This window comes from Pteronotus mesoamericanus, unplaced genomic scaffold (genome assembly GCF_021234165.1).
Source record: "Pteronotus mesoamericanus isolate MK-2021 breed Mesoamerican mustached bat unplaced genomic scaffold, CSHL_Meso_final contig_35, whole genome shotgun sequence".
NCBI lineage: Eukaryota > Metazoa > Chordata > Mammalia > Chiroptera > Mormoopidae > Pteronotus > Pteronotus mesoamericanus.
Genome location: NW_026555139.1, coordinates 3,617,024 through 3,641,739, shown reverse-complemented (window position 1 = coordinate 3,641,739; position 24,716 = coordinate 3,617,024). Strand labels below are relative to the sequence as shown.

At 37.1% G+C, this 24,716-nt stretch overlaps 1 protein-coding gene across 1 annotated transcript in view; it reads left to right on the top strand.

The window, feature by feature from the left end:
• The window catches only part of ZFAND4 (zinc finger AN1-type containing 4), a 105,036-nt gene that overhangs the window by 66,889 nt on the left and 13,431 nt on the right, over positions 1–24,716 (top strand). Inside the window, 2 exon segments of the mRNA XM_054576892.1 lie at positions 16,667–17,839; positions 18,866–18,920. Of these exon segments, the coding sequence (XP_054432867.1) occupies positions 16,667–17,839; positions 18,866–18,920 (1,228 nt within the window).

Genomic DNA, 24,716 nt, shown 5'->3' with positions numbered 1-24,716 from the left:
TAGGTGGGTGGTTTTAATTATTTGTTTTTTCTTTACTTCTCTTTCTGGATCTGCCTCTGATAGTGTCAGTTGTTGAGCCTGTCTGACCTTGGGTTATTTGTTTGAGCTACTGTCTGTGTCTTTCTCCTGTGATTGTCAATCTGGTCACTGTGTCCTCATCTCTCAGGCTTAGGCACCACAGGGTGGAGCAGTGCCTCCTGATGACGGGAATATCGTGCCCTTATAGTTTGCTGTCACTCAGGTTAGTAGTCTACCTGAGCAAGATGGACATCGTTGACTAGGGAAGAGTCAGCACAGGGACTCCTCCATGCCTCTGTGTCCAGTCTCTCCTGGAGGGTCTCTCGGCAGTTCTGTGACCCCTTCGGCCAGGGACTTACTATTTCTGCAGACCGCGTTGTAATCGTGGTCCTTCTGTCTTGCGCACTGCTTCTGCCTCTTTGGGGACATGGCCTGCCTGCACAAAATGGATAGTACAGAATGGGGAGGGACTCCCTGGTTCCTCCTTCCCCATTCTTTCCCCAAGGCCTCCATCTTAAGTCTCTCCTCAAGGGTCTCTATGCAGCTGTGTGTCCCCTTTGGCCAGGGATCCTCTATTTCTTCCAGCCAGTCTACACTCAGCCCCCAGCTCACGTACGCACAAGCTGTGTGTGGAGCGCACAAAAGGCAGGTTAATTGATTCTCTTATGCCTGAGCGAGATGATAGCTGCAGAGTGGGAGGTGAGTTATCACCAGCGCTCCGCTGGCCACCATCTCAGTTCTCTTCACAAAGTTTTCCTCACCAATCTTTCCTCAGGCACCAGCCCACTCTGCTGCCGCCTCTACCCGGAGATCAAGGAAGACAGCTACCACTGCAAATTTTTGCATTGGCCCTTTAAATGTCTCTTTGCATCTCCAGTCACCTGTCTCTGGCAGAGAGCGCCCCTAAGCTTTTCGGGATTGCGTTTTGTCTGTGTGTTTTCCTTGTTTCAGCTGCTGTAGTCTCGGGGTCCCTGTTTATAATTCAGACCCCGTTCTTCTCAGGGGGATCCAACTGGCCGTTTCAATGTCCCTCTGGTGCTGGTGCCCATGGGTGCCCAGCCCACCCTCTTGAGCCTCCACTGCACTTCTCACCCGTTCAGATGTGTGAAAATTGATTCCACTGTCTGTCCACATGTCCAAGGCTCCTCTCCCTCTATCGTTCCATTGTTTTCCAGGTGATTTCTCCACTATTTAGTCTCAATTCCACTTTGGTCTTGGGAGGAGGTCAATGTGACTCCCATTCACTCCTCCACCATCTTTTTCTGCCTTCACTCTGATTTTAGAGTAACCCTCTGTGTCTGAAAATATAGAGACAGTCCAAAGAATGAGGAAGTTATTAGTGTAATTGCTGTTAGGCCTGCATTAACTATCTAAACTGCATTGATCATAGCATCTTTTTACTTGTGCGCTTTCCTTTGAGTATTTATTATGTGCTGTGTCAAGAATAATTAATAAATAAGAATTATCCCCATTTTATTTGTGATGATACTGAGGTTCAGAGAAATGATCAGATTTGACCGAGGTCCCTGGCTGGTATGTGACAGAGTTTTGAAAGAAACCGTAGCTCTGTGCCCTTCTGTGAAATGTTTTTGTTTTTCCATACAGTTGAAAACAATATTATATTAGTTTCAGGTGTAGAACCTAGTGATTAGAAATTTATATAACTTATAAAAGTGGCACCCCAATAAATGTAATATCCATTTCACACCATACATAGTTATAATATAATTATTGACTATATTCCCTATGATGTATGTTGCATCCCCATGACTATTCTATAAATACCAATTTGTATTTCTTAATCCCTTCACGTTTTTTAGCCATTGTTGTAATCCCCCTCCCATCTGCAGCTGTCAAAATATTCCCCGTATCTATGAGTTGGTTTCTATTCTACTTACTCGCTTTATTCTTTACGTTCCACATGGAAGTGAAATCATATGGCATTTGTCTTTGTCTGATTTATTTCATTCTACACAATACTCTGTAGGTCCATTTATTTTGTTTCAGATGTCATGATTTCATTCTTTTTTTATTGCTCAGTCATATTCCGTTGTGTATATGCACCACTTCCTTGTTATCCTTTCATCTATTAATGGACACTTAAGTTACTTCCATATCTTGGATATTGTAAATATTGCTGCAATGAACATATGGGTGCATATGTTTTCAATTTTAATATTTAGGGTTTCTTTAGATAAATATCCAGAAGTAGAATTGCTGGGTCCTGCTTTTTCTGTTGTTTCAGTCTTTGTTTTGAAGTATATTTTCTCTGGTGTAAGAATTGCTACCCCAGCTTTTTTTGTTTGTTCCTATTTTTATGAAGTATCTTTTCCCACTTCTTTACTTTTAGTTGGTGTGTATCTTTTCATCTGAATCTCTTGCAGACAGCATATGTAAGGGTCTTGTTTTCTTATCCATTCAGCCACCCTGTCTTTTGATTGGATCATTTAATCAATTTAAATTTAAAGTGATTGTTAATAGATATGTCTTTATTGCCATATTGCCATTTTATTGTTCATATTTTTGCTTTTTTCCTTCTTCTTAAAGAAGACCCTTCAACATGTCTTATAATACCTGTTTGGTGGTGATGAACTTCTTTAGCTTTTTCTTGCCTGTGAAGCTCTTTACCTGTCCTTCAGTTCTAAATGATAGCTTTTCTGGATAGAGTAATCTTGGCTTCTCATTACTTTAAATATTTTATGCCAATCCCTTCTGGCCTGAAAAGTTTCTTTGAGAAATCAGCTAATAGTCCTATGGGAGCTCCCTTGTAGGTAATTACTTGCTTTTCTCTCCTTGTTTTTAAGAGTCTTTGCCTTTAACCTTTGGCATTTTAATTATGTGTTGTGGTATGGATCACTTTGGGTTCATGTTGTTTGGGATTTTCTTCCCTTCCTGGACTTATGTGTCATTTTCCTTCACCATGTTAGGGAAGTTTTCAGTCACTGTTTTTTCAAAGAGGTTCTCAAATCTTGCTGTCTCTGTTCCCCTTTGGTCTCCCTGTTATTCAGATGTTGTTACACTTGATGTTGTACCAGAAGTCCCTTAAAATACCCATATTAATTTTTTTTCTTTATGCTGCTCTGATTGGGTGTTTTGCTACCTTGTCTCACATATTGATGATTTAGGCCTTTGCTTTATCTAATCTGTTGATTCATTCTAGTGTATTCTTCATTTCAGGTATTGTATTATTTATTTCTGACTGGTTCTTTTTTAATAGTTTCTATGTTTTCTGTTTATGCTGTTGAAGTTCTAAGTTCCTTGAGCATCTTTATAATCATTGTCTTGGACTCTGCATCTGGTAGTTTGCTTGCCTCCATTTCATTTTCTTTTTCTGAAGATTACTCCTGTTCTTTCATTTGGGACATGTGTTTTTGCCTAACCTTTTGGCTCCCTCTCTGTGTTTGTTTCTATGTATTAAGTAGATTTTCTTTATCTCTTAATCTTGGTTGGGTGGCCTTATGTATTAGGTTTTCTGTAAGACCTAGCAGCTTAGCCTTCTTGGACACCTGCATGGTCACTTCAGGTTTGTTTCTCATGTGGGTTATGTGCACTGTTTTTTTTGTAATTGAACCTTGATTGCTGTTGGCATGTCAGTGGAAGTGTGTCACCCTCAGGCTGATCAGCTATGAGACTCATCTGTAACTATAGTGGAGGAGCTACTGTGCAGATATGACCCCATGGGGTAGAACTTGCTTTGGTGAAGCTCTGGTGTTTGCTAAGTTTGTCCCTCCTTGTGTTGCTTGTGGAAGTGTTTGGGTGGTACTCGGGTATTTTCTGAATCTGACCACCAGGTGTACTGGTTCTGGGGCCTCCTGGGAGCTGTATGCCAAGGTCAGCCACCTCTATGCCCTGCCTGGGGCCACCTGGCATGAGCTACAAAGTGATATGCATATGGCTGGTACTTGTCCTGGGCTTGGAGGTGCCATGGAGAGGCAAAGCTGCAAACTGAGTCTGGCTGCCCCCAATGCTGGCCTAGGGCCACTTTGCAAGAGGCACGGGGCATGCAGAGGCCAGATTCTGCTTGTTCAGGTTTGCAAACCTTTGAGAGATTTCAAGAAAATTTGTAGCATAAGCCAAGATTGGCTGTTTGTATGTGGGTGGAGTAGGTCTTCAAATCACCAGGACAGGAAGAACATTAGCCAGGTTGATTGTGACTCAGACATCGCATCAGCTTGCTCCTGCAGGGGGAAGGCTCAACAGAGGAACAATGCGTTTTGTTACAGCTTCTGTTTGGGTGAAAGCTGTCCCCTCTAGCCCTCACTCCAAAGCCAGACAATTCAGGTCTTCCCTCTGTGTCCCTAAGGGCTTTTGAGCTGCTGACGCAGCTCTGGAGCTCAGACTAAGTGCCTTAGACTTCATCAGTCCTCCATTTCAGCAACAATTTCTGCTGGTTTTCACAGTCATAAATTATGGGGGCTTGTCTTCCCAGTCACTGGAATCCTGGCAGTGTGGCCTGATACGTGCTGGGATACTTCCCTCTGTAGGGGGGGCACCTTGGCAGCTGAGATATCCCTCTTGATTTTTAACCACCACACTTGGGTGTTCAGTTTGAATTTTCCTTGCCTGATAGCAAGTCTATAATCCTTGATATTTTACTGTTTTCATTTTCTTTGTATACATTTCCCATTCTTTTTAATTCACTTTGAATTACTTTGTTTTAGGTATATATTTTTCATAAAGTATTGAGTTTGTTTTGCTTTGTGAATCAACTTGAAATTTAAAAAATAGGCAACTTAATGACATTGATATTTACTGAAATGACTTATATTTAGTCTCAAATATCTTATTATTCTGTTATATTTACAGTTTATGGGTGGTCTATTATATTTTTTAGTGTGTATGGATCTGTGGTTCTGTCAGTGTGTACTTTTTGGTCCTTCAGAAGGCTTTTGTTTTTTGTTCTATTGTTTAACTTTATGTTAATGATTTTTATTATGTCCTTAATCTGCCTTTTCCTTAGTGAACCTTGTATTCTTTTATTTTCCATCTTTGAAAGATATCTTTTGACTCATACTTATTAACTAAGTTACAATCAATGTACGTATTTTACTCTTTTCCCTCTTTCTGCTTCTATTAAATAATTTTTCATTATTTCTATTTTTGTGGAAAATATAACCTTTATAAATCATTTTTTACTGTTCCCGTTCTTATGTTAGTTTTAGACATTGGTTAATTAAATATATACCATGCTTACTATAAATTTTTTCACTCAATTTTACCCATAATTTTTGATTAGAAGAAGCTCATCTCTAGTAGATTACACAGAAAAGACTTGTAAGTACAGTAATTCCTCAGTTATTAGATAGATATTTAAAACTTTTTCTTTAGCTTGGGCACTTACAGGACAGTTTTTCTGGACATGATATATTTTGTTTATACTTTTCCCCTTGAGTTTCTTTTCTTAAACTTTGTAATTAAATTTACTGAGGTGATATTGGTTAATAAAATTATATAGGTTTCAAGTGTACCATTTCATAATACATCATCTATAAATTGCATTTGTGTTTACCACCCAAGATCAAATCTCCATCTTTCACCATACATTTGACCCCCTTTAACCTTTACTATCTACTCACCCCAAACCCCTTTCCTCTGGTAATCATCATTTTGTTGTCTGTGTGTATGAGTCTTTGTTTTTTTATTTTTCTTATTCATTTTGTTGCTTGCAGTTTTAAATCCCACATATGAGTGAAATCATATGATTCTTGACTTTTTTTTGGTCTGACTTATTTCACTTAGCATAATATTTTCAAGATCTGTCCACGTTGTTGCAAATGGCAGTGTTTCATCTTTTTTTAGGGCTCAGTAGTATTCCATTGTATATCACATCTTCTTTATCTAACCATTTATTAAAAGGTACTTTGGTTATTTCCATGTCTTGACTTTTGTGAATATTGTTGCAATGACATTAGGGGTGTATATATCTTTATGAATAAATGTTTTCAAATTATTCAGAAGAGGGGTTGGCTGGGTCATATGGTAACTCTATTCTTAATTTTTTAAGGAGCCTCTATACTGTTTTCCATCATCGCTATACCAGTTTACCTTCTACCACCAGTGAATGGGGGTTCCTGTTTCTCAATTTCTTGAACACTTGTTACTTGTCTTGTTGGTAATAGCCTTCTGACAGGTGCAAGGTTGTATTTCATTGTAGTTTCAATTTACATTTCTCTCATAGCCAGTGAAGTTGATCATTTCTATATCTGTTGATCATTCATTTGGCTTCTTGAGAGAAGTGTCTTTTCATGTCCTCTGCCCATTTTTTAATGGGATTATTTCTTTGGGGTTAAGTTGCAGGTTCTTTATATTGTATAGTTTGGATATTAACCCCTTGTCAGAGCTGCTGTTTGCAAATAAATTCTCCCATTTGGTTGGTTGCCTTTTGCTTTGTTGGTTTCTTTTTCTGTGTAGAAGCTTTTTTTAGTCTGATGTAGTCTCATTTCTTTATTTTTGTTTTTACTTTCCTTGCTTTTGGAGTCAAATTCACAAAATTCCCTCTGAGACCAAGATCTTAAAGTTTAGTACCTATGTTTTCTTCTAGGTAATTTATTGTTTCAGGTCTTGCATTTAGGTGTTTAGCCCATTTTGAGTTAATTTTTGTGTATGGTGACAAACAGTAGTCTAGTTTCTTACTTTTGCATATGGCTTTCCAATTTTCCCAGCACCATTTATTGAAGAGACTTTCTTTTCTTCATTGTATATTTTGGGCTTTTTAAAAAAAATTATTTACCCGTATACATGTGGGCTTATTTCTGGGCTCTCAGTTCTGTTCCATTGGCCTGTGTGTCTGTTTTTCTTCCAAAAACATACTATTTTGATTATCATCATTTGTAGTATAACTTGGAGTCAGGGAGTGTCATAGCTTTGTCCTTTTTTTCTCATGATTGTGGTGCCAGTTCAGGATCTTTTGTGGTTCTATACAAATGTGATTATTTTGTTTTGTTCTATTTCTTCAAAAAAATACCATTGGGATTTTGAAAGGGATTGCATTAACTCTGTATATTGCTTTAGGTAATGTGGCCATTTTAACTATATTGTTTCTTCCAGTTCATGAACACAGAAAATCTTTCAATTTTTTTTGTGTCTTTTTCAATCTCTTTTAATGACTTGTAGTTTTCAGTGTGTAGGTCCTTCACATTTTTCTTTATTCCTAGGTATTTTCTTTCTGTTGTAATTGCAAAAGGAATTTTTTTCTTTTTTTCCTGAAATTTTATTGTTAGTATATAAGAATGCATTGGATTTTCATACATGATTTTTGTATCCTGTAACTTTACTGTATTTTTTTATTGTTTCTAATAGTTTTTATAATGGAGTCTATATGATTTTCTATATAAAGACTCCTGTCTGCAAAATGAGACAGTTTTACTTTTTTATTCCTAATTTGGATGCCTTTTATTTTTTTCTCTTGCCAGAACTATGTTGAGTAACAGGGATGAGAAAGGTCATCCTTGTCTTATTTTAAATTGAATTTATTGAGGTGACATTGGTTTGTAAGACCATGCAGGTTTCAAGTATACAACTCAATAAAACATCTGCATTGCATCATGCACTCATTGCCCCAACCAAAGTCTCTTTCCATTCTCATTTTCTGACCCTTTGCCCACCTCCACCTACCCCCACCCCTTTTTCCTCTGGCTATTACCACTCTGTTGTCTGTGTCTTTGTGTTATAAATAAATACATATACATATACATACATACACACACACATATATATATATATATATTTTGCTTAATCCCTTCACCTTTATTCATCTAGCCCCTCTAACCCCTCCAACAATTGTTAGTCTGTTCCCTGTGTCCATGCTTCTGTTTCTATTTTGTTCGTCAGTTTATTTTATTTATTACATTACACGTATAAGAGAGATTATATGATATTTGTCTTCTCTGACTGGCTTATTTTACTTAGCATAATAATCTCTAAGTCCATCCATGCTGGACTGTCCCAAAAGGTAAGATTTATTTATTTCTCTCTCCCTCCTTCCCCTCTTCCTCCCTTCCTCCCTCTCTGTTTTTTTCTTTTCTTTTCCTTTCACTCTCTCCCTCCCTCTCTCCTTCTTCCCTTCCCACTTTCTCCCTTCCCCCTTCTTCTCTTCCTCCCTTTCTTTTTTCTTTTCCTTTCCCTCCCTCCCCCCTTCCTTCCCTCCTCCCTTCCTTCCTTCCTTCCTTCCTTCCTTCCTTCCTTCCTTCCTTCCTTCCTTCCTTCCTTCCTTCCTTCTTTCCTTCCTTTCTTTTTTCCTTCTCTTTCTTCTTTCACAGCCTACCAATACTCCACTGTGTAAATGTACCACAGCTCTTTTATCCACTCATCTACTGTTGGGCACTTGGGTTGTTTCCAGCTCTTGGCTACTGTAAATAATACTACAATGAACATATATATTTTTGCATTAGTGTTTCAGGTTTCTTAGAATATATTCCCAGAAGTGGTATTGATAGGTCAAAAGTCAGTTCCATATTTAATTTCTTTTTTTGGGAAACTCCATATTGTTTTGCACAGTGGCTTCACTTGTCTGCATTCTCAACAGTGCATGGGAGTTCCCTTTTATCCACATCCTTGCACACATGTTGCTTGTTGATTTATTGATGACAGCCATTCTGACAGGTGTGAGGTGGTATCTCATTGAGGTTTTACTTTGCCTCTCTCTGATAATTAGTGATGTAGAGCATTTTTTCATATGTTTATTGCCCATCGGTATGTCCTTTTAGAAAAAGTGTCCAGATCCTTTGCCCATTTTTTTAATTGAGTTTGTCTTCTTGGTGTTGATTTCTGTAAGTTTTTTATATATTTGGGAGATTAACCCCCTATGAAATGTATCATTGGTGAATATGCTCTCCCATGCAGTGGGTTGCCTTTTCATTTTGTCAGTGGTTTCTTTTACTGTGCAAATGCTTTTTAGTTTGGTATAGTCCCATTTGTTTATTTTTTTCTTTGTTTTACTTGCCCAGGAGATATTTCAGTAAAAATATTGCTACAAGAGATGTCTGAGATTTTGCTGCCTATGTTTTCTTCTAGGATTTTAATGGTTTTGCAACTTACATTTAAGTCTTATATCCATTTTGAGTTTATCTTGTGTATGGTGTAAGTTCGTTGTCTAGTCTCATTTTTTTGCATATACCTGTACAATTTTTCCAACACCTTTGTTGATGAGGCTGTCTTTATTCCATTGTTTGCTCTTGCTTCCTTTGTCAAATATTAATTGAATATAATGACATGAGTTTAATTCTGGGCTCCCAATTCTGTTTCATTCATCAATGACCTGTTCTTATGCCAATACCAGAATGTTCTGGTTAAAATGGACTTGTAGCATAGTTTGATAACAGATATTATGATACCTCCAACTGTGTTCTCCTTTCTCAAGATTGCTGCGGTTATTCAGGGTCTTTTTTGGTTCCATATAAATGTTTGGAATATTTGTTCTAGATCTGTGAAATAGTCCATTGGTATTTTAATAGGAATTGCATTGAATCTATAGATTGGTTTGGGTATTATGGAAAATTTAATGAGACTAATTTTTCCAGTCCATGAATGCAACATATGCTTCCACTTATTTATATCTTCCTCAGTTTCTTTCTTCAGTATTTTATCATTTTACAAGTGCAGGCCTTTTACCAAGGAGGTGAGTATAGCTCCTTGGTAAAAGGCCTTTATTTGTAGGTACTTTTTTTGTTGTTGTTGCAGTAGTAAATGGAATTGTTTTCTTAATTTCTCTTTCCGAAAGTTCACTACAGGTATATAGAAATACCACTGACTTCTGAATACTAATTTTATGTTCTGCTACTTTGTGCAATACACTTACTAGACCTAGTAGTTTTTTGGTAGAGTCTTTAGGTTTTTCTGCATGCAATATAATGTCACCTATGAATAAGGACAGTTTTACCTCTTCCTTCCCTATTTGGATGCCTTTTATTTCTTCTTTTTGTCTGATTACTGTAGGACTTCCAATACTGTGGTAAATAAGAGTAATGAAAGCAGACATTCCTATCTTGTTCCTGATCTTAAGGGAAACACATCTGGTTTTTGCCTTTTGGGTATGATGTTGGCTCAGGGTTTGTAATATATGGCCTTTATTATGTTGAGGTATAATCCCTCTATTTCCACTTAGCTCAGAGGTTTGTGTTTTTTTTTAATCATAAATTGGTATTGGATTTTCTCAAATGCTTTTTCTGCATCTATTGATAAGATCAAGTGATTTTTATCCATCATATTGTTTATATGATATATCACTTTTTAAAAAATTATATTTTATTGATTATGCTATTGCAGTTGTCCTGATTTTTCTCTATCCCTCCCCTCCACCCAGCATCCCCCACTCCCTCAGACAATCCCTCCACCCTTGCTCATGCCCACAGGTCATGCATGTAAGTTCTTTGGCTACTCTCTTTCCTGTACTGTACTTTACATTTCCATGGCTATTCTGTTACTACTTATTTGTATTTCTTAATCCCCTCACTTCTGACTCATTCTCCCACCTTCACCCACCCCATCTTTTTATTTTCAACCTTTGGCATTTTAATTATGATGAATCGTGGGGTGGGCCTTTTTGTATCTATCTTGTTTGAGATGCTCTGTGCTTCCTGGACTTGCATGTCTATTTCTTTCGCCAAATTAGTGAAGTTTTCTTTCATTATTTTTCCAAATAGAGTTCCAATTTCTTGCTCTTTCTCTTCTCCTTCTGGCACCCCTATGAAGCAATGTTGGATTGCTTAAAATTGTCCCAGATGCGGCTTCCACTATCCTCATTTTTGGAGATTCTCTTTACTTCTTGTTGTTCTGATTGGTTGTTTTTTATTTCGTTATGTTCCAAATCATTCATTTGATTCTCAGCTTCATCCGCTCTACTGTTGTTTCCCTGTAAATTGTTCTTTATTTCAGTTAGGGTATCCTTTGTTTCTGACTGCATCTCTTTTATGCTGTTAAGGTCCTCACTAAGTTCCTTGAACATCCTTATAACCAGTATTTTGAAATCTGTATCTGATAGATTGCTGATCTCCATTTTGTTTAGTTCTTTTTCTGGAGTTTTGATCTGTTCTTTCATTTGGGCCTTGTTGCTTTGCCTCCTCATTTTTTCAGCCTCCCTGTGTTTGTTTCAATGTATGCTTTCACTCCATGTCTTGGTAGTGTGGCCTAATATAGTAGGTATCCTATAAAGGTCCACTGGCATAGCCTCCTCTGTCACCCAAGCTAGTTACTCAAGATGCACCTTCATGTGAGCCACATGAGTATACCTTCCTCTTGTAGTTGATCCTTAGTTGCTATTGGCAGATGAATGAGAGGGATTTACCTGGGCCAGTTAGCTGCAAGGATTGGCTGTGACCACTTACCACCAATGTCCACTCTCCGTGGAGTATGTGCAGGGTCAGAGTGGTGCTCTAATGTGGTCTGTAGCTGTCCACTAGGTGTGCTAGCTCAAGGGGTTTCCTGGGTGGTACAGGCCAAGGTCAGCCCTCACCTGTGTTTTGCCTGGGGCCACCCTACCTGAGTTATAAAGCTATCTGAGATGGCTGCTACTTGTGCTGGGCTTGGAGATTCCCAGGCAAAGCCAAGCTGTGAATATGGGCTGCTAGTTCCTGGCCTGGGGCTCGCTGAGGCTTGTTTGAGAAGATTTAGGAAGTTGTGAAGCATTAGTCAAGACCATTCATTCATATGGAAAAGCAGTTTGGGTGGGCTGTAAGTTGGGTGAGGTGGAATTCCTAGGATCTCCAAGGCGTATCAAGCATTGTTAGCCAGGTTGATGGAATCTTAGATATGGCACCAGTCTGCTGGCTCAGTCTGGATGGATGTGGTTTCTTTAATTCCATAGTTGTCAGACTTCCATTCAACTCTATTTCCGTGGGTTCTGAGCAATAGTTGTTCCATATTTTAGTTGTAATTTTGTTGTGCAATGAAGTGAGCCATGTCTGCCTATGCTGCCATCTTGACAGGAAGTCCTATATATCATGTTTGATTTTCAAATATTGTACCAACCTTGCATGCTTGGAAGAAACCCCAGTTGATCATGGTATATGATCTTTTAAATCATGGGGTATTGCTAGATCTGATTTGCTAATATTTTGTTGACGATTTTAGCAGCTATGTTCATCACATATATTGGCCTATAGTTTTCTTTCTTTGTAGTATCTTTAGCTGGTTTTGGACTTAGGATAATGCTGGCCTCATAAAAAGAGCTTGGAAGTCTTATGCCTCTTGAATTTTTTGGATGAGTTTGAGAAGGACAAGTGTTAGTTCTGCTTTGAATGTTTGGTAAAATTCTCCTGTGAGGCCATCTGGTCCAGGATTTTGTTTCCTGGTTTTTGATTACTGCTTCATTACTTGCAATCAGTCTATTAAGGATTTTTTTTTTAATTTAATCTTTTTTATATACTTTTTCATTACCATTTTGTCCTCTTATACCACTCTCCCCTCAGCAATCACCACACTGTTGTCCATGTCCATGAGTACTTTTTCCTCAGGTCTTTAAATTCTTCCTGATTGAGCTTTGGAAGATTTATTCTCCGAGGAATTTATCCATTTCACCCAGGCTTTCTAATAGTTGACATATAGTTGTTCATGGTATTTTCTTATAATCCTTTTTATTTCTGTAGTGTCAGTTGTTACTTCTTTTTCATTTCTACTTTTATTTATTTGGCCCTCTTTTTTTTCTTGATGGGTCTGATAAAATGTTCATCAGTCTCATTTATCTTTTCAAAGAACTAGCTCCTGGTTTCATTGATTTTTTTTAAGTCTTTTTTTAGTCTTTATGTCAATTATTTCCACCATGGTCTTTATTATTACTTCCCTCTACTTACTCTGGGCATTGTTTGTTGTTCTTTTTCTAGTTCTTTTATGTATAAGGTTAGATTTCTTACATGAGATTTCTCTTGCTTTTGAGGTAGACCTGTAATGTATGAACTTCCATCTCATGACTGCTTTTGCTGTGTCCCATAGGTTTTGAGTTGTCGTGTGTTTATTTTAATTTGTCTCAAGGTAACTTTTGATTTCTTCCTTGATCTCATTGTTTACCTATTCATTGTTTAATAGCATATTATTTAACCTCTATGTGTTTGACTGTTTTTGAGGGTTTTTTTTTTTTTTTATTGTAGTTGAGTTCTAGTTTCATACTATTTTGGTCTAAGAAGATGCTTGATATGATATCAATCTCCTTGAATTTATTAAGCCTTGTTTTGTGTCCTAACATGTGATCTATCTCTGAGAATGGTTCTCATTATCAAAAGATAAGAATGTATATTTTGCTGCTTTGGAATGGAGTGTTTTTAAATATTAATTAAATTAATCTGATCCTGTGTGTCATTTAAGGTGCTGTTGCTTGTTGATTTCTGTCTGGAGGATCTATCCTTTGGTGTCGATGGGGTGTTAAAATCTACTATGACTGTATTGTTGTCCATCTCTCCCTTAATGTCCACACAGATTTTCTTTATATATTTAGGTGCTCCTATTATATTGGATTGTAAGTCTTTATTTTTCATCACTTTGATTATTTTATGCCAATTCTTTCTGGAATGAAGTGTTTCTGTTGAGAAATCAGTTGATAGCCTTAGAGGAACTCCCTTGTAGGTAAATATGTGTTTCTATCTTGCTGCTTTTAAGATTCTTTCTTTGTTTTGAACCTTTTCTGTTTTAATTATGTGTCTTGGTGTGGGCCTCTTTGGGTTCATCTTGATTGGGACTCTGTGCTTCCTGAACTTGTGTGAATTTTTCCTTCACTAGGTTAGTGAAGTTTTCAGCCATTACTTCTTCAAACAAATTCTTTTTCCCTTGTTCAGCCTCTTTTCCTTATGGCACTTCTGTGATACTGATGTTGTTATGCTTGATATTGTCCCAGAGGTCCTTCAGACTTTCCTAATTTAAAAAAATTCTTTTTTATGCTCTGCTTGGGTGCTTAGTATTATTTTGTCCTTAAATTGCTGACTTGACCCTCTACTTCATCTAACCTGCTGTTGATTCCTTCTAATGTATTCTTCATTTCTGAGTGGTTCTTTTTTATGATTTTTATGCCCTTTTTACTGTTTACTACCTCTTTAAGTTCTCACCTGGATTATGCATTTTTCCTTTAAGCTCCTTGATCATCCTTATAACCATTATTTTAATCTCTGCATTTTGTATTTTGATTGCTTTCATTTCATTCATTCTTGTGTCTTGAGAGTTTAGATTTTGATGTGATATGGCTCTCAAAAAAAATATCTGGGCTCTGGCCAGGTGGCTCAGTTCATTGGAGTGCCATCCCATAACCAAAAATTTGTGGGTTAGATTTGGGTCAGGACACATACCTAGGTTGTGGGTTTTATCCTTGGTCAGGGTACATACAGGAGGCAACCAGTTGATGTTTCTCTCTCACACTAGGTTTCCTCTTTCCTCTCTCTCTCTCTCTCTCTCTCTACCCCCCTTCCTGTGTCTCTAAAATCAAGAAACATATCCATGAGCGAGGATCAAAAAACAAAATCTGCAAATACTAGGTTAAAGACGTTGATTCAGGTTAGAGTATTGTGAATGCAGTGTTCTTTTGCCTCAATTTTTTTTTTTTTTTTTGCAGAAGATTTTCATCAGCTGAAATATTTTGATTTTAATTTTCTGTTTTATAGTAGCTTTGTATGGATTTTGGTCTACCTTGTTCTGTTTATGTTTACATTTTCGTATATTTTTTTCCTTGAATAAACATTATGTGTAGACAAAAGTGAGGATTTTGTGTGGCAAAGTAAATTACTTATTTCAAGAGCATCCTCTTCTTTCTTTATAGTGAAATGCAGGTTTTTTTTTAATCAAAGGTACTCTTAATGAAGGGTGAGGGTTGGTATGTTTTATGATTTGATGATTCCTTTTTGTGTCTATAGTATTCTTTAACTTTCATGCTCTCTTCTTTACCTTCACGATCAAGTTCTTAATGGGTGCCTTTTCCTTCCTACTTACTCCTTCTTCCTACAGAAGTGGTGCATTCTTGAAGCTTCTCGTCATGTATTGAACAGTTTTTTAAGTCACTTGCTTTTTACATCCTAGTAGCTTCTGTTTTAATGTCCTAAGTCTTAAACCTGCTTGATTTTTTATAATCAAGTAGGATTTTCTCTTATTGGGTTTATTACATAATTGTTCCATCAGCCCTAGGTTATCCACATTTCTGTCTTTTTCTGCCTTCCCTCTTCTACTCCCTTCTCTCCTTCCCCTCTTGCTTCCTCCCTTCCTGTCTTGTTCTACACTATTGCTTGTCTCTCACCATAGGCATAGGTTTTGCAGATAAGTTTCCTGGATTTGAGTATTTTCTTTCTTACAGGTAACTTGAAGTTAATTTTACATGTTTTTTACTATTGATGAAGAATTATGGGTGATTTTATTAGTTTATGTTGTTGGTTTATAATTTTTTTAGAAATCATGGAGAAATTAACATTTAGACAACTACCATTAATTTCTACAGCCCAGAAGTCATTACCTTCATCTTTGAGGAATATTTTCACTGAGTATAAAATTACAGATTGGAAAAACAATGGCTCTAAGATATAAGTAACTAGTGGAGCCAAAATATCTTTCCAACAGTCCTATTTCTTTGGATTTTTAGCCCTTCTACTTCTTGCCTCTAATGGTATCTACTGAATTATCTAGCTTTTCTTTTATTTCTATGTTGGACGTATTGGTATGTCATCAGGTATTTTATCCTATCTGGATGCTCATATTAGTTCATACCTTAAGGATAAGAGCAAGGCTCCATCTTTAATCTTCAACTTTATGTATAACATCATGAATTTTTGTGATACTGTCATTAAAATCTAAAACCTACCGTATTAGAGACCCGTAGACACTCCCAGGTTTGACAGTTTGCTAGGAAGACTCGCAGGACTAGCATATAGTGGTATTCACGGCTAAGATTTATTTCAGTAAAAGGGTACAAGGCAAAATCAGCAAAGGGAAAGGGGAAACCAGGCACAAGCTTCCAAGTAGGACACCATATCCTACTGCAGTCTCATAGGATATACTTAATTCCTTTATCAATAAATTGTGTCAACATATGTAGAATGTTGTTTACTAGGGAATCTCATTAGAAACTCTGTGCTTAGGTATTTTATTAGAGGATGTTCATGTAGATACCCTCTGCCTAGCATGTATCAAAATTCTAGACTCTCAGAGGGAAAGGGGATGTTCAGAATAAACTATTGTTTGCATAAACAGGTTAGGCACAATGAGCCATTCTTATCATTTAGGATGGTGGAAACCCTCTTGAAATACAAGTTCCTAGAAGCCAGCCGAGGACCAACAGTGCAAGCAGGGGTTTTCAAGGATAGCAGTTTCGTTCTGTTAATTCTTCTCTGCAATATCTACCTTGCCAACCACTTACTCATCTGGCTAGTAAGAGTTGTTTAGGATCTAAAATAGGTCAGCAATGTCATATCTAATATAAACAGTGAGGTTTCTTCTCAGCAACTAACTCTTACAGTTAATCGGAAGTGAGGGAAATAAAATTATTCTCAGAAAATTATACTTAAGGAAGATAGCAAAATTCTCTTAAAAAAACTTAAGATTTTAATCTTTAAACATTTTAAATTAATAAAAAATGCCAATGTGATACATTAAACCACATTTTCTTCCTTTGTTAGTTTTTATTAATGAGCAGAAAAAAATGACTGAAATGACCGTGTAAAGGAATTATATATTCACTCTTTTCTTTTAGCCTAAAAAAGCTGTCAAGGTACAACCTCGCCCACCTATAACACCTCGATCTTCTACTAGCTCCACGGCAGCTGTTCGGCACAGATTCTTAAGAGTTCTCCCCCACATTGGGCAGTCTTGTTTACCTTCTCCTAGGAATGTATGTCTACCTGAAACATCCAACAATGCAATTTCAAGTTTGACAACGCTGCCCCCTGCTGATAGACCTGTATCATCTATAACTAGTGATTTTTGTAAAGAAGATGATAACTGGGAGAGTAACACACTGAATCATTCCAATGGTAGCATCAAACTACCATCTCAGGTAACCCATGTGGAGTTCAAAAATGACAAAGAGTTTGCTGAGTCTATTCTCCATCTTGGATCATTCCTGCCTAGGCGGACACAACACTTTTCAGGAAATTTGTCATCCAATAATAAGGATGATACTGTTTTATTTCCAACTTCTGAAGAGTGTGTAACTGCAAAATCACTTCTACCTGAAGTAGGTTCGTTTGCTTTGTTTACAGAAGGAAATATTGATGAACAGAGCAGTAGCTTAGAAGGCACCCAGAAGGTAAATCCTGACTTCTTAGTTACTCATGGTGATAAAGGGTTGAAAGCTACAGAGCAACATATTAAAAATGTTGCAAGAGAGTTGAGTGGTGAATCAGTAGAGACTACAGTTCTCAACAATCATGAATTAAGTCCTCAAAAAAATAGACTCTTGTCACCTCTTCACTGTTCTACACCAGTGTCACTCCCTAATTCTTTGGTGAAACCACAGAGACAGTCCAAATGTTTTGAGTCTGGGAATCTTCAGTCTTCTTCACAAAATGTGCTTCGGTCACTGGATGTTCGAAATATAACTGATTCTTATTTCTCTAGGATTACTCGCTTTCGAACTGTTAAAACTGATTCACCTGGAAAAAGATCCAATGTTATTTCTAAAGTTGAGGCTCGGGACATCACAGAAATGGCTAACAAGGCTTCCAAAGAACCTGTTGGTTGTATAAATAATACAGGTTTTCTTGCTTCTTTGGCTCGGAGTGCAAGCAGAGAGGATTTACAGAGCATAGGTGGGGTAGGTAGGCTTCGGACATCTGGAAATGGACCGACCACAGACCTCCAGCATCTTCAGGAAAAATGCACTAGGAAAAGTTCTCCTCAGTTAGAATCTACAGATTTTTTTCTAGTAAGTATTTTCCTTTCGATATGTTCTCGTAGTGGTTATCCTTGTAATGATTCAATGTATTTAAAGTTTGTTTTTTGTTTATTTAAATAAGGAGTCCTAAAGTTGATTTCTTTTAATAGTTTCTCTTAAAATGTTTATCTAGTTTGTAGAATCAGATGAATTTTAAATAATGTCTTAGTCCTAAATTGAGAACTGTAACTTGAAACTAATTTCATTAAACAACTTAACACAGTAGTACCCACCACAATTATCTATGGGGGATACATTTCAATACCTGCAGTGGATGTCTAAAACCACAATAATACCAAACTCCATATATACTACATAAAACATATATGCTTGTGATAAAGTTTAACTTATATATGTAAGTTAGACACAGTAACGGATTAACAATATCTAATAATAAAACAGAACAATTATAACAATATAGTCTAATAAAAGTTATGTGAATGTGGTTTCTCTCCTTCTCAAAATATCTTATTGTACTGGACCCACCCTTCTTCTTGTGATAATGTGAGTTGGTGCAATGTTTACGTGATGAGATCAATTGAGTTTAGATACTCTGGACAAAAGGATGATTTCTTTCCTGGCAGAATGGAGTGAGATTTCATCATGTTACTCAGAATGGTGTGCAATTTAAAACTTATGAATTGTTTATTTCTGGAATCTCCCATTTAATATTTTTGGACTGTGGTTGACTTTGGGTAACTGACACTGAGGAAAGCAACACCATGGGTAAGGGGGAAATAATGTACTTTTAAATGCTATTTTTATTAATGATTTTCCCAAATGAGATCTTTTATTTGAGCCATCAAATTATACTCTCTTAAACATAAGTAATAAGCACAATATTGCTAGATGTGAGAATCAGTTTCCAAGTTAATTTAATTAAAATTAGATTAAATAAATAGTTTTAAATAAAAGACCAACAGCATTTTGGTAATAAAGTGCAAGTATTCCATGTTTGATCTTTTCTTCTGTTCTCCATTAACTCACCTCCATAGATGTTTTGTGTTTTAATTGTAGTCTTCCCGTGGTATTGGAATGAATGGAAATAATACCGCATCAGGGAAAAGAGTAGGTAAGCTACAGATAATATTTTAAACAATTTAAGGCTAATAATCATATCATTATGCATACTATTGAATTTCAAAGAAAAATGAGAAGAACATTCTTTAGTATATGCAGAGTAATCTCTCCCTAAGCTTTGTTTCATCCACTTAAGAAAATGATTATGAGAACTGACGATTGGACATATTTGAAGAATAAAACTAAATTGAAATTTAGGTCTCTGTTGTTTGAGAAGGGACATGGTCTATGTGAAAAGACAAGATGAATGAAGAATTAACCTGTAGTTCCCAATGCTCCCGGTCACTGGACACTTCAGAGCCATGCTGAGCTGCTGGATGTGCCTTGATGAAGTACTGTAGAACGTTGTTTCAAGCATGCTAGTAAGAGTTCCTTTTGATGAACTGGTTATTTCTGGATAAAAGAAAAGGACCATTTATAGGTCCAGACCTTACCAAAGAATAGTAGCAGAACTGACTGTTAAATTAGCACTCCCTTCTACCAATAACATCTTAAAGGTCGCTGACCAGTCCTTATTTATAATACAGCCAATATTATCATCATCTTTTGTGCTTTAATAACCAGACTTTGTAACGGGAAACTCATTACAAAGATGTACCATCTTTATAGCCTCAAGGTTCTAAAGTATATTTTGTGTATTATGGTTGTTATATGAGTCTTATGTCTTTAAAGAGGTACTCAAGGTTTCTTTTCCACTACTTATAAGGTTCTGAATTCTTAATATATTCACTTTTTAAACAATGTTTTTATTGCGGTAAACTACACATGACAAAATTTACTGTTTTAATCATTTTAAGTGTATAATTCAGTGCATTAAGTACTACATTGACATTGTTCAGCAATCATTACCACCATCCACCTCAGGAACTCTTTTTATATGTAAAAACTGAAACACTGTACTCATTAAACACTATGTCCTCCCCCAATCCCTGGTAACCACTATTCTATTTTCTGTTCCTATAATTTTAACTACTTCATATAATTGAATAATACAGTATGTGTTATTTGTGTTTGGTTTACTTAGCATAATGTCAAGGTCCATCTGTGTTGTGGCATGTGTCAGAATCATACTTTTTAACGCTGGATAATATTCAACATATTATTGAAAATATATACATTTTGCTCAATGCATCTTTGGGTAAAATCTTGTGTGTTTTCATATTTGAACTACTGCTATGAATATAGGTATACTAATATCCTTTTGAGACCTTGCTTTCAATTCTTTTGAGCATATACACAGAATTGGAATTGCTGGATTTAATGGTAATTTATATTTTTTGGGGGGCTATTTATTTAAATTTATAAATCATGCTTATTCTATTACAGTTGTCTCAATTTTTACCTCTTTACCCACCTCCACCCATCCCTCTCCACTCCACCCCCTCACTCCCACAGTCAATTCCCACTCTGTTGTCCACGTCCATGGTCATTCATGCATGCAGTTTGTCTAGTCCCTTCCCCTTCTTTCCACCATTGTCCTCTTTCCCCATCCCCTCTGGTCACTTTAAGTCTGCTCCATGTTTCCGTGCCTGTGGTTTATTTTGTTTGTTAGTTTATTTTGTTGAATGGAGTCCACTTATAGGTGAGATCATATGGTATTTGTCTTTCACCAACTGGCTTATTTCACTTAGCTTAATATTCTCCAGTTCCATCCATGTTGTTGCAACATGTAGGAGTTCCATCTCTTTCTCTCTCTTTCTTTCTCTTTCTTTATTTCTTTCTTTCTTAAATGCAGATTGATTTTATTTATTTTTTTAAATGTTAAAGTTAATTATAAATATTAAAAAAAGTAAAACCATGATAAAGTCTCAGCAATTAAACCAACATGACACCAGCACAGAAATAATCAAGTAGATCAATGAAATATAATGAGTATTCTAGAAACAAATGTATATATCTGTCTAACAGTATAATATATAATTAAGGCGACAGTTCAAATCAATGGGGAAAATAAGGCTTATTCAACAAATAAGGTTCATAGACCACTATTACTTGAAATAAAACAAATATACACACTATACAAGAACTATTTCACACACTATACAAGAAATATTCAGGTGAGTTAAAAATCAATATGTAGAATCTAAGGAGTTTTAGAAGAAAATAGGACTAGTATTTTTCATGACCTGAGGTAAAATAGTAAAACCCAGAAGTTATAAAGTAAATATTGACAATATGATTATAAAAAACATTTAAGACTATATAGTACTATACATATAAAACAAGTTAAAGGACAAGGAATAGAATAGGGAAGTATTTGCAACACATCTAAAACTGGGTTAATAGGTTTTTTGTTTTTTAGTTTTGTTTTTTTAGGGAAAAAAGTTCTACAAACCTTTACTCAATAAATGGATAAAGAATACCAAAAAGCCATTTAAACCTTTTTTAAAAATAATAGAAATAGGCAAGAAATAATTAAAACAGGTTTAGTTTCAATAAATAGTGAAGGAACAATTAAAATAACATCATTGTCACAATCAGATTAATGAGTATTTAAAATATTGGTAATATCAAGTAATGGCAACTCTGAAAGGAACTGGGCATTCATAGAAAATTCTTCTTCATCTTAAAGCAGTCCCTTTAGCATATTTTGCAGTGCTGGTTTGGTGGAGGTGTATTCTTTTAACCTTCTTTTTGGCCTTCCATTTTAATTGAGAGCCTTGCTGGGTAGAGCAGTCTTGGTTGCAGACCTTGGCTTTTCATGACTTGGAATATTTCTTGCCATTCCCTTCTGGCTTGCAGCCTTTCTGTTGAGAAGGCAGCTGCTAGCTTGTATTGGGGCTCCCTTATATGTTATTACCTCTTTCTCCCTTGCTTGCTTTAGAATTATCTGTTTGTCTTTGATATTTGCCATTTTAATCATGATGTGTCTTGGAGTAGGGCTCATTGGGTCCTCTTGAATGGGACCCTCTGTGCTTCCTGGACTTGTGTGACCTTTTCTTTCCTCCAATTAGGGAAGTTTTCCAGCATGACTTTTTCAAACAGATCCTCTATCCCTTCCTCATCCTCTTCTCCTTCTGGCATCCCTATTATACGGATATTATTATGTTTCAGGTTGTCCTGCATTTCCCTCAATGCCTCTTCATTCTTTTTGACTCTTTGTTCCATTTCTTGTTCTTTCTGGGAGCTTTTTTCTACCTTATCCTCCATCTCACTGTGTTGATCCTCGGCTTCATCTAGCCTGCTTTTGATTCCTTCTACTGTGTTCTTCAATTCAGAAATTGTATGCTTCATTTCCTCTTGTCTCTTATTGATAGTTTCTATGTCCTTTTTCTTTTTTTTAAATTTTATTTTAATTTATTTTTTCAAATACATTTGTCTCTGCCAACCCCCTACCACTTTCCCTTGCCCCCTCCCTTCTTCCCTCCCTCAGCTCTTCCCCTTTGGTTTTGTCCATGAGTCCTTGCTATATGTTCCTTGACTTTCCCCTTCCCTTCCTTGTCCCTGCCCCCCCTCCCTCCTTCCCTCTTGTCTCTGTAAGACAAATACCATATGATCTCACCTATAAGTGGAACCTAACCAACAATACAAAGATGCAAGGAAAATAAGACCAGCAACACTGAAAGGTAAAGAAATCTATGTCCTTTTTCATGGTGGTATTGTTTGCAGTAAGTTCCTTGTAGTTTCCTTGGAGTTTTTTTGTAATTTTCTCTAGCTCACTGAGTTCATTGAGCTTCCTTAGAAACATTCTTTGAAACTCAGTATCTGATAGTTTACTTGCCACTATTTCATTTAGTTCTCCTTCTGGGGATTCTTCCTTTCCCTTCGAAAGGCGCATATTTCTTTGTCTTCCCATTATTTGTGAGACTCTTCTCTTTTGATTCTGCTGCTTAAATTGACCTGTCTTGATTTCCTGACTTTGTGATGTGAACTTCTGTTGTTGGAGACTGCTGTTTTTACTTTCTGGATCTGCCTCTGATGATGTCAGATGTCGTCCCTGGCTGACCTTAGGCAGTCTCTTCGAGACTTCCAGGAATCTACTGTATGTGGCTGTCTCCTTTAGCTGTTAAACTAGTCACTCTGCACTCTGCAGACCACCTTAGACAGCTCAGGGCGGGGCAGAGTCCCTCCTGGGGTTGAGGTTAGGGAGTCCTCTCTGGTTGCTGCCGTATGGGGGAGGAGTCTGCACCTGGATCCTGCTGGCTACTCCGTTCTCTCCCCAAAGCCTCTGTGTACCTACAATATCAAAACCTACAAAGAGGTACACAGAGGCTTTGGGGAGAGACACTCTCCTCAAGTGTCTCCATACCTCCCTGCACCCCCTTTAGCCATGGATCTACTGTCTGTGGCTACCACTCTGCACTCAGCAGGTGGCTTAGACAGTACAGGGCTGGGTGGAATCCCACCTGGGGGCGCGGCTATTGGCTCCTTTGACTCTGGTGCCACTCAGGGGTAGTGGTCCCTGCCTGAGCAAGATGGCTGCTGCTGCATGGGGGATGAGTCAGCACTGAGATCCTGCTGGCTACTCTCTTAGTTCTCTCCCCAAAGCCTCCTTCCCTACTCTCTCCTCAGGTGTCTCTAGCCCACTCTGCCCTTGCCTTTGCTGGAGACCATGGTAAGTGGCTGCAAATACAAGTTTATGCATTGGCCCTTTAAACGGTTCTTTGTGTCTCCAGCTGCCTGTCTCCGGCAGAGAGCAACCCTGCCGCTTTTCACAGCTAGCTGTTTTCTGTGTACTTTTTGAGTTCTGGTGCTGTGGGATAGAAATCCCCGCTTTTGGTTTAGATCCCGCTCTTCTCAGGGGGATCCAACTGGCTGTTTCAATATCCTTCTGGTGCTGCCACCTGTGTGTGCCCTGCCCACCTTCTCGACTCTGTACCGTACTCTTTACCAGTTAGACTGCGGTAAAACCCATTCTTCTGTCTCTGAGGTTACAAGGCTCCTCTCTCGCTATTGTTCAGTTGTTTGTTCCAGGTGATTTCTCCACAATTTAGTTGTAATTCCAGGTTGGTCCTGGGATGAGGTCAATGTGACTTCCACTCACTCCTCTGCCATCTTGGTTCTCCGGATCTTACGATAATTCAATATTTAATTTTTTAAGGAACCACCATGCTGTTTTTCATTTTATTTATTTTATTGTTGTTCAGTTACAGTTGTCTTCATTTTCCTCCCATTGCTCTACCCTGCTTTGTCCAACCCCTGTTCCCACTGACAATCCCCACCCCTTGTCCTTGTCTATAGCAGTGGACATACAATATTATATTACTTTCAGGTGTACAACATAGTGATTAGACCTTTATATAACATACAAAGTGACCACCCCAATGAATCTGGTACCCATTTTATACCACACATAGTTATTATAATATTAATGAGTATATTCTCTATTCTATACTCTAAAACCCATGACTATTTTGTAACTACCAATTTACACTTTTAACTTATTTTTTAAATTTTTATTTTCAATTACAGTTTACATTAAACATTATAGTGTATTAGTTTCAGGTGTACAGCATAGCAGTTAGAAATCATACTTTACAAATTGGTCCCCCTGATATTTCAAGTACCCACTTGGCACCATACATAGTTATTACAATATTATTGGATATATCCCCTATGCTATAATTTATCACTGTGACTATTGTGTGACTACCAATTTGTACTTCTTGATCCCTTCACCTTTTTACTCAACCCCTATTCCACCCTCCCCTCTTGCAGCCATGAGCCTGTTCTCTGTGTCTGTGAGTCTGTTTCTATTTTGTTAATTTATTTTGTTCTTTGGATTCCACTATAAGTGAAATCATACTGTATTTGTCTTTCTCTCTCTGACTTATTTTAGTTAGCATAA